Source organism: Podarcis melisellensis (assembly GCF_964234715.1).
Source record: "Podarcis melisellensis genome assembly, chromosome: 16".
Lineage (NCBI taxonomy): Eukaryota > Metazoa > Chordata > Lepidosauria > Squamata > Lacertidae > Podarcis > Podarcis melisellensis.
The window spans coordinates 24,611,495-24,624,723 of record NC_138533.1 but is presented as its reverse complement, the minus strand read 5'-3'; the positions used below and the strand labels follow the sequence as shown (position 1 = coordinate 24,624,723).

General features: G+C 48.6%; 1 protein-coding gene across 1 annotated transcript in view; it reads left to right on the top strand.

Annotated features, from left to right (window-relative positions):
* POLE (DNA polymerase epsilon, catalytic subunit) overlaps positions 1-10,806 on the top strand; it is an 81,349-nt gene extending 70,543 nt beyond the window's left edge. Inside the window, exons 43-51 of the mRNA XM_081892187.1 lie at positions 1,930-2,055; positions 2,796-2,928; positions 3,629-3,821; positions 4,524-4,655; positions 5,949-6,142; positions 6,312-6,512; positions 8,380-8,505; positions 9,437-9,526; positions 10,251-10,806. Coding sequence (XP_081748313.1) covers positions 1,930-2,055; positions 2,796-2,928; positions 3,629-3,821; positions 4,524-4,655; positions 5,949-6,142; positions 6,312-6,512; positions 8,380-8,505; positions 9,437-9,526; positions 10,251-10,364 — 1,309 coding nt within the window. The 3' untranslated portion in view covers positions 10,365-10,806. The remainder of the gene's footprint in view (positions 1-1,929; positions 2,056-2,795; positions 2,929-3,628; positions 3,822-4,523; positions 4,656-5,948; positions 6,143-6,311; positions 6,513-8,379; positions 8,506-9,436; positions 9,527-10,250) is intronic.
* The last annotated feature ends 2,423 nt before the right edge of the window (positions 10,807-13,229 follow it).

Sequence of the window (13,229 nt, the reverse complement as noted above, 5' to 3'; positions counted from 1 at the left end):
TGGGGTTGCAGCACTTATCTAGCTTTATTGGCCATGGGAGCCGGTGTACAGCTTCTGGGTCATTTGGCCAGCATGACTAAGCCGCTTCTGGCGAACCAGAGCAGCGCACAAAAATGCCGTTTACCTTCCCGCCAGAGCTGTACCTATTTATCTACTTGCACTTTGACGTGCTTTCGAATTGCTAGGTTGGCAGGAGCAGGGACCGAGCAACAGGAGCTCACCCCGTCGCGGGGATTCGAACCACCAACCTTCTGATCGGCAAGCCCTAGGCTCTGTGGTTTAACCCACAGCGCCACCCCTGTCCCTCCTCTTGAGATACCATTGCCAAATTTGGCACAAATTTGGAGGAGATTTTTTTTTGGCTGTGGTTGGACACCCATCAGGTGCCATTTTGAATCAAGGCGGTGGACCCAAACCATTCTGAATTGCAGTGATTTAGACACCTGAAGATATTCACCACCCAATTTGGTGCAATCTCTTCCTGGGATTGAAGAGAGAGTTTTGATGTACGGATGTATTGCTTCAGGTGCCATTCAGAATCACGATGGCAGACGGAAATGTTCCCCCAAAAAATGTTTCTATGAATTCCCAAGCAATGCTGGTTGATTTCTGGTGGTGTGAAAAACATCCAAAAACTTATTTGCTTCTGTAATCCTGGACTAGCCCACTAGGTGGTGCCTCTCTGCCACGCTCAGCAATCCCTTTTTATCATTACGAACTTTCTGATGTGCAAATTTCTTTTCTTTAAAAACATATTTTATGTATCATACAATTATGCGCAAATTTAACAAAGAGGAGGGAAGGGAAAATAGAAGGACCATAAATACATTTTTTAAGAATGGAAAAAGAAATAATAATAAATGAAAACCACCATCAACTCTCATGAAATATATAATAACCATCAGTACATCTTTCTTAAGTTAAACACACAGGTTAATATCAGCATGTTTGGGTGAACCTCAAACTGATGGATTATTTTTTTTTACAACCTCCCCCCCCCAACAAAAAAATTATAGAGAGAGCAGGGTGGTGGGCAGAGAATTGGCTGCTCAAGTCCTAAATAGGAGGGTTAGGTTTGTGGGAGGTGGTGCATAATGAGGTTAAAAACTCCCTTCCCTGTATCCCGGTTTCAGGAAGGAGGGGGGGGGTATCCTTTCCTTTCTCCAGACTCAGGACCCCTGGTATATAGCCTCACACACACACACACCCCAAAAAAGCCCACCTGATTTGGGGCTGGTGACTTTTTGCCTCCTAAATTTTCTACTGAGCAAGCCCACAAGATCCCGCTTTCCTATGGAGGGCTGGAACCTTGTATCAGATCCACATTCCTTTTGGGGGTCAGAGACACGCATGTCACATTTTTGTCCCGGGTCGCCACTTGTACATAGCATAGATAATAATAATAATAATAATAATAATAATAATAATAATAATAATAATAATAAGTTTTATTTATATCCCGCCCTCCCCAGCCGAAGCCGGGCTCAGGGCGGCTAACAACATTAAAACAGTACAACATTATAAAACATTATAAAAATGAATTAAAATCAAAATTGATGGCAACCATAAACTAAAGTTTTGTAAAGATTGCCAAAGGAGGGAGTCAGGCTGCGCCCTGACCAAAGGCCAGGTGGAACAGCTCTGTCTTGCAGGCCCTGCGGAAAGATGTCAAGTCCTGGAGGGCCCTTGTCTCTTGTGACAGAGCGTTCCACCAGGTTGGAGCCGCAGCCGAAAAAGCCCTGGCTCTGGTTGAGGCCAGCCTAACCTCTCTGTGGCTTGGGACCTTCAAGGTGTTTTTATTTGAAGACCGTAGGTTCCTCTGTGGGGCATACCAGGAGAGATCCATCCAGAACTGCAACATCAGCTACCCCTTTTCTCTTTTCTTTTCTTTTCTTTTCTTTTCACCTTCCACTCTCTCTTTTCTCCCAGGTTAGTGGCAGAGTTCAAGCGCCTCGGCTCCTCGGTGGTTTACGCCAATTTCAACCGCATCATCCTATGCACCAAGAAGCGGCGCATTGAGGATGCCCTGGCCTACGTGGAGTACATCACCAACAGGTGCTTCTAGAACCCCTTCACGTGTCCACCTGGCCCCCCTCCCTTTTGATGTTCAAATGCCTGGGAAGGACCCTGTGTTCAGACATGCCTTTTGGCTTTTAGTCTAAATCTCCCCTTCGTCTCCTTCACTCCATTAAGTTCCTTCTTCCGTTCCTTATTGGTTTCTGCTTGTTAGCCACCATGAAAGGAGACTGACCTTTTTCATTTTATTCCTGTTTGGTTGTACTTTTACCCCGCCTCTCCTCAAAGAAGCGCAAGCAGGTATACATCATCATCATTTTATTCTTTATACCCCACCCATCTGGCTGGCTTTCCCCAGCCACTCTGGGCAGCTTACAGCACATAAAAAATGGTAGTAGTTCTGTTCCTCCTCCTTTTGCCCTCACAACAACCCTTTGAGGTAGGTTAGGCTGAGGGAGCTTCATGGGGATTTAAACTTGGTTCTCCCAGCTCCTAGTCCAACTCTCTAACCACTGCACCATGCCAGTTCTCTTTTAATATGGGGAGGGTGATAAAGGCACCCCAGACTTGCCAGCCCATGCTCCTTGTAGCCTTGTGTCCCTTCAGGGCCATGGGTGCTACACAACGGACTTGCTTCTGGTCAAGGGAGTTGGTGGCTGAGCTTTTCTCATAATCACGTTGTGGCTGTTCTCCTGACGGCTCCATCTGGGGCCGCGGAGGGAGCGCTCTCTCTGCCTCCCTGAGAGATTCTGCATGGCTCACCCTCCTTCCTCTTCCAGCATCCATTCGAGAGAAATCTTCCACTCTTTGACCATTTCTTTCTCGCGCTGCTGGGAGTTCTTGCTGTGGATGGACCCAGCGAATTACGGCGGGATCAAGGGCAAAGTGCCGTCCCAGATCCACTACGGGGAGGTAAGAAAACCAGCAAGGAAGGCGCATTTGGAGAGTACAGTGGTACCTCGGTTGTCAGACGTAATCCGTCCCGGAAGACCATCTGACTTCCAAAACGTTCAACAACCAAAGCGCAAAGGGAGAATTTCAGTTTCAGTGGCGAAAACCATTCAACTTCCAAGGCACATTCAAAAACGGAAACAATTACTTCCGGGTTTTTGGCATTTGGAAACCAAAACGTTCGGCTTCCGAGACACTCGAAAACTGAGTTACCACTGTATTTGATCCCCTGGGATCTCCTGGCTGCAGGAGGTCAGGGGTGGGGTGGGGAACCCCTGGCCCAAGGGCCCAATATGGCCTTACAAGCCTCTCTGTTTGGCTCTTGGGGCTCTTCCCCAGCCACACACCCCTCTCCATTTCCCCCCCCCCCCCCGGGCTGGAATATGTCCTTGAACTCTAACATTGCCCTTCCTTTTCTGGATAGAGGACAGGGAGGTACTAGCCTACCATACAAATGTTTTTTGTTTTTTTAAAAAGTCTTGCTCCGCCCACTTTTGCCTCTCGCTCCGCCCACCACTTCCATGTGGCCCCCGACAGGTTTCCCATAAACAAATGCGGCCCTTGGCCTGAGAAAGGGTTCCGTGCCCCAGGACCAGAAACCGAGTGGGAAGGGGGCATTTGCCAGACTGTCGGCATCTTGTCTTCCGTCCCCTCCTTGCAGGGGACCAGTGGTAAAAGGGCAGTCTCCGTCGAAGGCAGTGAAGGGGAGGAGGAGGAGGAAGAAGAAGAGGAGAAGGAAGAAGGGGCTGAAGAGGACAATGGCGTGGAAGAACTGCTGGAGAACAATTGGAACATCATGCAGTACCTGCCCCAAGCAGCCTCCTGCCAGAATTACTTCCTCATGATCGTGTCTGGTGAGGAGGAGCTTCTAGGTTTGCCCCAGTGATTGAAGCTGAATCCTACCTGGGGGGGAGGACAAAGGTTTCGCTTCTAGCGCTGAGAGCCCCTCTCCTCCCTCAAGTTCTGCAACCATCCCAGCGTCTGCTCAGATCCCATTTACTGCCTGTTTCCCCTATGACTTGCAAGCTTGCTTATTTATTGCATAATTTCCCACCTTTCCATCCAAGGAACTCAAGGCAACATACATAGTTCTCCCCCTCGTTTATCCCCCACAACAACCCTGCGAGGTCGTGGTGATGCTGAGAGGCAGTAACTGGATCACCCAGTGACCTGGGTTGTGTTTTTCCAGGTCCTCTTCCAGGACACTCTAACCACTATGACAGGGTTTCCCAAACTTGCGTCTCCAGCTGTGGTTTGTTGGTTTTTTTGGACTACAACTCCCATCATCCTTAGCTTGCAGGACCAGTGATCAGGGATGATGGGAATTGTAGTCCAAAAACAGCTGGAGGCTCCTGCCGTGGCTCCCAAGAAGGCCTTGCTTAGGGGAAAGCAGTTGCTTGCGGGGGGGTTATGCACCCTTCAGGTGCCCGCCATTTTTTCCACAAACAGAGGTGGAGCAGGTGGGGCTGGGAGGAGCCAGAGAGGTCCCTGCAAGCAGAGTTTGAGACAATCGTGTCTCTGCTTGTCCTCTCATGACTGCATTGCCATTTCCCCAGCATACATCGTTGCCGTCTACCACAGCATGAAGGAAGAGATGCGTCGGAGTGCTCCTGGGAGCACCCCCGTCAAGAGGCGAGCAAGCAGCCAGGTCTCCCAGGAGCCTGTGGGAGAGGCAGGTGTCATGCCTGGTGAGTACCCAGCCACCTCCCTCCCTGGACTTGCACCCTTGGGTGAGATAGCCCAGTCCTGGGGAGTCTCTGGCTCAAATCTGGCCTCCACCGTGAATTAATCAAGATGGAGGTAACCTTAGGCCAATTCCCATTTCCCTCTGCTGACCAACCAAACCCTTATAGGTAGGGCTTTGAACAATGTTCTGTAAATGTTGGAAGTATTTTTAATTATGACTGCTAGGCAAGTCGCTTCTTCCTGTTTTGTGCATGCAGGGAACTATAAAAACCCACATGCACAATTTGAAACAAAGGGACAATTTCCTGAAGGGGTAGGCAGGTCCCTATGGCCTGGTCTTGGTTTCCCCACCCGTGAAATAGGGCTCTTTTGCTTATGTGTGTGTATATATATATATATATATATATATAGGCAAAAATTGGGTGTCATCTTATACACAGATAAAATGCAGGTTAATGGCAGCAGCCTCTCCCCCCCAAAAAATGTATAATTTGGACTGTATAATTGGTTTTGTTGTTTATGTTTTAATGTGGCAAGATTCAATTTGATTTATTATTTTTTTCAAAAAAAACTCATTTTATAACACTAATAAACAACACAAACAGAAAAACAAACAATACAAACAAATTCTTGTCTTATCCTTATTTTTTTCTAAACATTGTTAGGTGAGCTTCCCCAAGTCCCCCCATCTGATTTTCAATTTACCTCATCTTTAGCAGTTTACATATATCATAATTTTTAACCATTTTTTTTAATCACACTTAATTTTACCATTATAATCTTCACATATTATCCCTTACAAATAATACTATTTTAAAATACACTATCTTCTACTTCTAACCCTACAGCCTATATCCACTTCCAAAGCTATTCTAAAACCAATTTGATTTATTATTAACTGGAATGTCTTTAATTGAAAATTAATAAAAAATATTTACAAATAAAGGATTAATGGCATCAGCAAGCAGGAGATTGGTGGCTGAGCAAGGCCTGCGTGCGATTGGCTGCTGCAACTGGGCTGGCAAAGGGCGGGTGGGCTGTTAGTGGAAGCAAGCGGGTAGCCAATTGACGGCTGTGGCAAGGTGTGCGATCGGCAGCGGCAGGCAGGCAGGTGAGCGATTGGCGGAAGTGACCCCCACCCCCAATAAAAGCTAAGCAACTTAATTTCGGGTTAAAAAGAATAAGGGTTGTCTTATACATGGGGGCATCTTATACATGGGAAAATATGGTGTTTTCTTTGCTGGCTGAGCTGCATCACATTTTCAGATACATCTTCCTCTCTCCCGCCCCCTCAGGCATGATCACCTTCTCTCAGGAGTATGTCACCAACGAGCTCACTCAGAGCTTCTTCACCATCACCCAGAAGGTGAAGAAGAAAGTGACCGGTTCCCGACGGACCACAGAGCCCTCTGAGATGTTCCCCACTCTGCCCGGCTCCCACCTGATGCTCAACAATCCAGCGCTGGAGTTTGTGAAGTACGTCTGCAAGGTGAGCATCTCTGTAGGCAGAAGGGAGAGACAGCTGCAACCATGTCAGCGGCGGATGTACTGTGATCTCACAATGGGGCCTTGTTCTCTCTCCTGCCCCCTCCCACCTCACTCTGTAAGAGCCCGGTTGGCTCATCTCCTGTTTCTCTTCTGCCATCCCACCCCCAAAGGTATTGTCTTTGGACACGAACATCGCCAACCAGGTGAGCAAGCTGAAACGGGACCTGCTCCGCCTGATTGAAGTGGGGGAGTTCTCAGAAGAGGCCCAGTTCCGGGACCCCTGTCGCTCTTACGTCATCCCAGAGATGATCTGCAGGAACTGCAACTTCTGCCGAGACCTGGACCTCTGCAAGGACCCGGCCCTCTCTCAGGTACCAGCTAAGTCATGATCGTCGATTGACTCCAAAGCAGTGCTTTTTAGTTTAGAGAACAGGTGATAGAAGAATATGCAGCCTCCCCTCTCTGCTTTTGTTCAGGCTGTTTATCCTTCCATTCCCATAATGTCTGCTCTGGGTGGCAGTGGCTATCTGAGGATGAATCCTGACAAGACAGAAGTACTGTTTTGGGGGGACATGGGGTGGGTGGGTGTGGAGGACTCCCTGGTCCTGAATGGGGTAACTGTGCCCCTGAAGGACCAGGTGCACAGCCTGGGAGTCACTTTGGACTCACAGCTGTCCATAGAGGTGCAGGTCATTTCTGTGTCCAGGGCAGCTGTCTACCAGCTCCATCTGGTACGCCGGCTAAGACCTTACCTGCCCACGGACTGTCTCACCAGAATGGTGCATGCTGTAGTTATCTCCTACTTGAACTACTGCAATGCGCTCTACGTGGGGCTACCTTTGAAGGTAACCCGGAAACTACAACTAATCCAGAATGCAGCAGCTACACTGGTGACTGGGAGTGGCCGCCGAGACCATATAACACTGGTCCTGAAAGACCTACATTGGCTCCCAGGACGTTTCCAAGCACAATTCACGGTGTTGACCTTTAAAGCCCTAAACAGCCTTGGCCCAGTATACCTGAAGGAGTGTCTCCACCTCCATCGTTCAGCCTGAGGTCCCCCTCCGGTGGTGGCGCCCACCCTGTGGAACGCCCTCCCATCAAATGTCAAGGAAATAAACAACTATCTGACTTTTAGAAGACTTCTGAAGGCAGCCCTGTTTAGGGAAGTTTTTCATGTTTGATGTTTTATTCTTCTTTTAATCTATTGGAAGCTGCCCAGAGTGGCTGGGGAAACCCAGCTGGATGGGCAGGGTATAATAATAAATTATTATTATTAAATTATTATATATCAAAAGCCTTGTGTTCCAGCTGTTACCTGGATTTTGGGGTGGCTGGTTGAACCCAGAACCTTCTTGTGGGAATGTTAAGGATAGTAGAAAAGGGGTATATTGAATAAGTATTATCCTTCCTTCACTCACGCTAGTGAGTGATATAGCAGAACAGATTCCCCTCAATATAGCAGGAAGGTAGTTTGCATATTCGTTTGAATCTCTTTAGTTAAGTAATCCAATCTGTCTTGCCCGGATGGATTATTCCTGGTGTCCCCTTTTGATCCCTCTTAAAAGAATAAAGACACAAGAGTCTTTCCTTTAAAATAACAAGAAGTTTACTCAGTGGCGTAGCGTGGGTTGTCAGCACCCGGGGCAAGGCAAGTAATTTGCTCCCCCTAACCCATGGATTTGCGCCGCCTAACCCGTGGATTTGCGCCCCCTAACCCCCAGATGTTGCGCCCGGTGTGGCCGGCCCCCCCTACACCCCCCACGCTATGCCACTGAGTTTACTCACATTTCAGTTCATGATTTGATCCCTGGAAGGCAGGTTTTACTTAGTAGTTACATAATAATCTGTGAGCTCATCTCATATGGACACTGAACTCATGTGCTGCTGGCTGAGCCAGCAGACAGCAAAATTACATTAAGAGAACAAAATGGCTGCAGGAGAGCAGCATGGCAGCAAAAGATAGAACAAGACAACAGCAGTATGGAGATGAACTTCAGGACTGAGAAAATGGCTGTGTGACTTGGCTCTTTTGTAGAGTCGGCCAGAGCCATGCCCATCTCCCAGGTCACATGCAGGGGGAGGACACTTCAGACCAGTGGAACAGGAAGTTATACTGGCTGGAGTAACGTCCCCCTGCCTGTGGCCACACACTTCTTGCATGCAGCTTCCTGCTCAACCTGCCCAACTTGGAGCCCTCTCACAGTCATCGCTCTCTTTCTCCCCTTTTCCTCCCAGGATGGCTCTGTGCTTCCTACCTGGGCCTGCTCCAACTGCCAGGCCCAGTACGACTCAGATGCCATTGAGATGGCCCTGGTGGAAGCCCTGCAGAAGAAGCTGATGGCCTTCACCCTGCAAGATCTGGTAAGGAGAGACGAGAGGCAATTCCCAGCTTGCCTGTGGAGCCCCACTCGGCTCCTCAACCACAGTGGGAGCGCCTGCGACCTCCCCATGCCCCCTTGATTCCTGGCCCTGGATAGCGCTGAAACACAAGCTAGACCAGGGGCCAGGCATTTAATGAGACTGGTCTGCTGAAGCTTGGTGGGTGCTGGAGAAGTTTTCTCTGTGCAATTTCCATATTGAGAACTAGTAGATCTTAAAGAAAAGTGTGCGTGTGTGTGTGTGTGTGTGTGTGTGTGTGTATGTGTTCGCGCGCACACACACACACACGGACGCCAGCCTTCCCCAACCTGGTGCTCTCCAAATGCTTTGGACTACAAATTCCACTGGTGGCTGCCATGGTCCAAAACATGGACATCTGTCAGGAATTCTTTAGCCACAATTCCTGCATTGCAGGGGGTAGATGATCTTTGTGGGGGTAACTTCAATCTTGCAATTCTATGATCTAGAGGACACGAAGCTGGGAGAGGCTGACCTAGACAGGCAATGCACATACACACACCTCCCTAGTATACGGGGGAAGCGTTCAGTCATGCAGTTTCACACCTGCAGTTTTGCAAGCACTTCCTGTGCGCCCCTTATCTCATCCTGCCCTTTGCAACATCCTGCACATTGCAGGGAGTTAAACTAGAAGGCCCTGTGGCTCCCTTCCAACTCTGTGATTCCATGATCTGGACCCACCAAACCGGGATGGGGGGGTGCTGTTTCTGCTTTCTGGCACTCTGTGTGCAGGCAGGGGCCTCCTGGTCCTTTTTGGCTTTGTGGTTCTGCCCTGGAGGAGAAGTTGAGGCTGCTCCCCAGCAAGGAGGGCTCAAACACTGCAAGGTGCGGCAGGGGCAGCATGTGAACCAGGCAGGCAGACACGGCCTTATCCCATGCACCGCTTGTGTTTCAGGTGTGCCTCAAGTGCAAAGGCATCAAAGACACCCACATGCCTGTGTACTGCAGCTGCGCTGGAGATTTCGACCTCCTGCTGCCCACCAAGGTACGTGTTGGTTGACCTGCCCTTCTCCACCCTGTTCCTCAAACCATCACAGTCCCCTTCCCTTGGATGTGGCTGTTCTCCTCCCAGAAACAGGAAGCTGCCATATACACCGTCAGTTTATTGGTCCATCTAGCTCAAGATTGTCTGCACTGACTGGTAGCAGCCCTCCAGGGTTTCAGAAAGAGGGGATATTCCTGGCCCTGCAAGGAGATGCTGGGGATTGAACCAGCGACCTTCTGCATGCAAGGCAGGTGCCCACCCACTAAGCTATGTCCCTTCCTCTACCATGACACTGTGGTCTAAACCACTGAGCCTCTTGGGCTTGCCGATCGGAAGGTTGGCTGTTCGAATCCCTGCAACTGGTGAGCTCCCGTTGCTCTGTCCCAGCTCCTGCCAACATAGCAGTTCAAAAGCAGAGCAGTGCAAGTAGATAAATAGGTACCACTGTGGCGGGAAGGTAAACGGCATTTCCATGCGCTCTGGTTTCCATCACAGTGTCCCATTGTGCCAGAAGTGGTTTAGTCATGCTGGCCACATGACCCAGAAAGCTGTCTGTGGACAAATGCCAGCTCCCTCGGCCTGAAAGCGAGATGAGCACCGCAACCCCATAGTTGCATTTGACTGGATTTAACCGTCCAGGGGTCCTTTACCTTTTACCTTGCCTCAAGCAGATCCATCCTATTGAAACTTCCCCTCATTGCCTCTTCTTCTCTTACTTTCACAGGCCTTCTTGGAACAGCTGAAGGTCTTTCAAAGCATCGCCCGGCACTACAACATGGGCTACCTGCTGGAGAATATTAAATGGCTGCTTCAGATGAACCCTCAGCTTCTCTTGTAAGATGAGGATGCTGCCGCTGTGGACAGGCTGGTGCACACCTGCACCCCAGAGTCAGAGCCCCCACACACCTGCCATGGGGTCCTGGGACCTAGACTATTCTCCTGGCCAGGCTGCAGGTTCAGCTTCGCCCTGAGACAAAAATATTCGGAGACTTGACATTTGTTGCATGCTGCGGGGAAGCAGGCAATGCCTTCTGGCGAGCGAATGGGGAGGAGGGTACCATCTTCTGAAACCAAGACCCATGAGCAAGTGAAGAGGCCGCAACAAATAGGCTAGCTAACTTGCTGCTTCTTTCATCTCCTTTTGCTAGGATTTGGGAGTGCAAGATACTGAAAAAAGCCTTGAATCACGGAACTCTCTCTTTTTTTTGCCCCAATTTTATTCTGTGTTTGTGTGTGTGTGTTTTTAATGCTGTAAATAAACCCTTTTTCCACGTTGTTAATTGCTAATATGCTAGATGCCTAGTCCTACAGACACACACTCTCAATCCTGCTCTCACTACTCTCCTGCTGTGGTTGGAAAGGCAGTGGCTGTACCTGTCGTTGTTCTGCAGTGAGTATAAGCGAAGCTTTGGCATTTAGTTGCAAGCAGACAAAAGAGCATCATGGAGCCGCTGCTTGTCAGCCGTTGATCAAGGTTGTTAAAGGAGTCCTTTAATAGGGAGATAACACAGGATTCTAGGCAGACCTGGTTGTCCAGTGGACATTGAAGCACCTAAGGAGAGCCTGGCTGCTGGATATTTGCAAAGGCCCATCTAGTCCGCATCCTGGGGGGCAATTCTGACCTGGGGAAGTAGAGCGGGCAAGACTTTTAAGCATCTCCCAGCCCTGTAGTTCTAATCAAGTATGGAGCCACCCACACACCTCTTGTTTGCACGTGAGAGCCTGCCTGCAGGATCAGGCCAGTGGCTCATCTAGTCCAGCATCCTGTTCTCACATTGGCCAACCAGATGCCTGTAGGAAACCCACAAGCAGGATTTGAGCAAAAGAGCAATTCTCCCCTCCTGCGGTTTCCAGCACCGTCTACAAGTGCACCTCTGCCTACAACCATAGAAGCAGAGCATAACCGTCATGACTAGTAGCAGTCCATGGCCCTCTTCCCCATGAATTTGTCATTTATGAAAGCCATTTAGGTTCGTTGCCATCCCTGCCTCCTGTGGAAGTGAGTTCCATAGTTGCGTGAATGAAGAAGTACTTGTATCTGTCCTGGAAAAAACATGGATGTCCTCGAGCTCTAGCATTGTGAGAGAGGAAGAAGAGTTGTTCCCTGCCGTGCATCATTTTATAAACTGCTACCATGTCACCTCTTGCCTTTTCTCTAAACCAGTGGTTCCCTATGTGGGGCACATGCCCCACAGGGGGGCAATTTGAGAATGAGTTATTAACAGTTAATGGCCTTTTAGGCTTCCTCTACATGGATAGGAGTTCACTTTTTGAAATATAAGAATTATATGTCACAGGTGGGGGGAGGATATCAGGATTTGAGAGATGCTTAGGTGGGGCATGGCTTGAAAAATGGTTGGGAACCACTGCTCTAAACTAAAAATGCAGCTGAAGGCTGTCATCCCTGGCCTTCAACCATGCTAGCCAGAGCTGATGGGAAATGTAGTTCGGGATCTGGAGGGCCAAAGCTTCATTTAATTTCATCAGATAAAATAATAATACTCAATTCTCCACTGCTGCCATGCCCTGTGGCTTTGATCTCTCAATGAAGCCTCCCTTTCCCCATACCTGTGATATGCAGCAGGGGGCGTGACCATTACAGGAAACCCAGGAGCACACCTGGGAGTGGCTCTGGAGGGGCCCCCACCTCTGACCTTTTTTATATACCGTATTTTTTGCTCTATAAGACTCACTTTTTTCCTCCTAAAAAGTAAGGGTAAATGTGTGTGCATCTTATGGAGCGAATGCAGGCTGCATAGCTATCCCAGAAGCTAGAACAGCAAGAGGGATTGCTGCTTTCACTGCGCAGCGATCCCTCTTGCTGTTCTGGCTTCTGAGATTCAGAATATATTTTTTTCTTGTTTTCCTCCTCCAAAAACTAGGTGTGTCTTGTGGTCTGGTGCGTCTTATAGAGCAAAAAATACGATGCTATATATACAAAAAACAGCTGAATCAGTAAACATTCCCTTCAAAAAGTCTGAGCAACCTGAGAATTCTCCAAAGAATTCTGGAAACTAATTAGACTGCAAAAGCTGACTGATTCAATTAGTGCCAGTCTTTTTTATCTGCCTGACTCTCTCTTTTTCTCTTTCCCCCTGTCCTTGGGAAGGAGATGGAAGGATGCCAAAAATGCTGCGATGGGTAAAGTTTACTCGGTGTGGAGGGAAAAATCTTCGCCCGCAGTCTCCTTTTGGGTACCTGCGGAGAGGATGCCAAGGGACTTCTTCCTCAAGGGGAAAAGTCCGCCAAGTATGTTTCCATCGCCTTCAGGAGATAAGGAGAGCTCTGCTGGATCAGGCCAGTGCTCCATCTGGTCCAGCATCCCATTCTCACAATGGCCAACCAGGTGCCCATTATGGCAAGAAAAGTTATATTGGGCTGGCTGAGTGACAAAAGTGATTTTCTGGAGGCCTAGGATGAAAAATTTGAGAAAATGCCATTTAGGAGAAAAACTGGGTATTATGGGCAACAAGGAACTACCCTGGAGTGTATGGACTAAATAATTTGAGTAATTGTAATATATATAATTGGAAGATAGAGAGGTGGAAGTATCTTTCTCCCTCTCTTTCCTTTCTCTCCCTCTCTTCTGTATCTTTTATTTCTCTCTTTTTCTGCATGACTTCTTTTGTATATTTAATTTTAACAGTCCTCTGTTTTGGATTGATGAGGACATGCAAAGAAAGCTCAGACAGGTGGGCTCTGT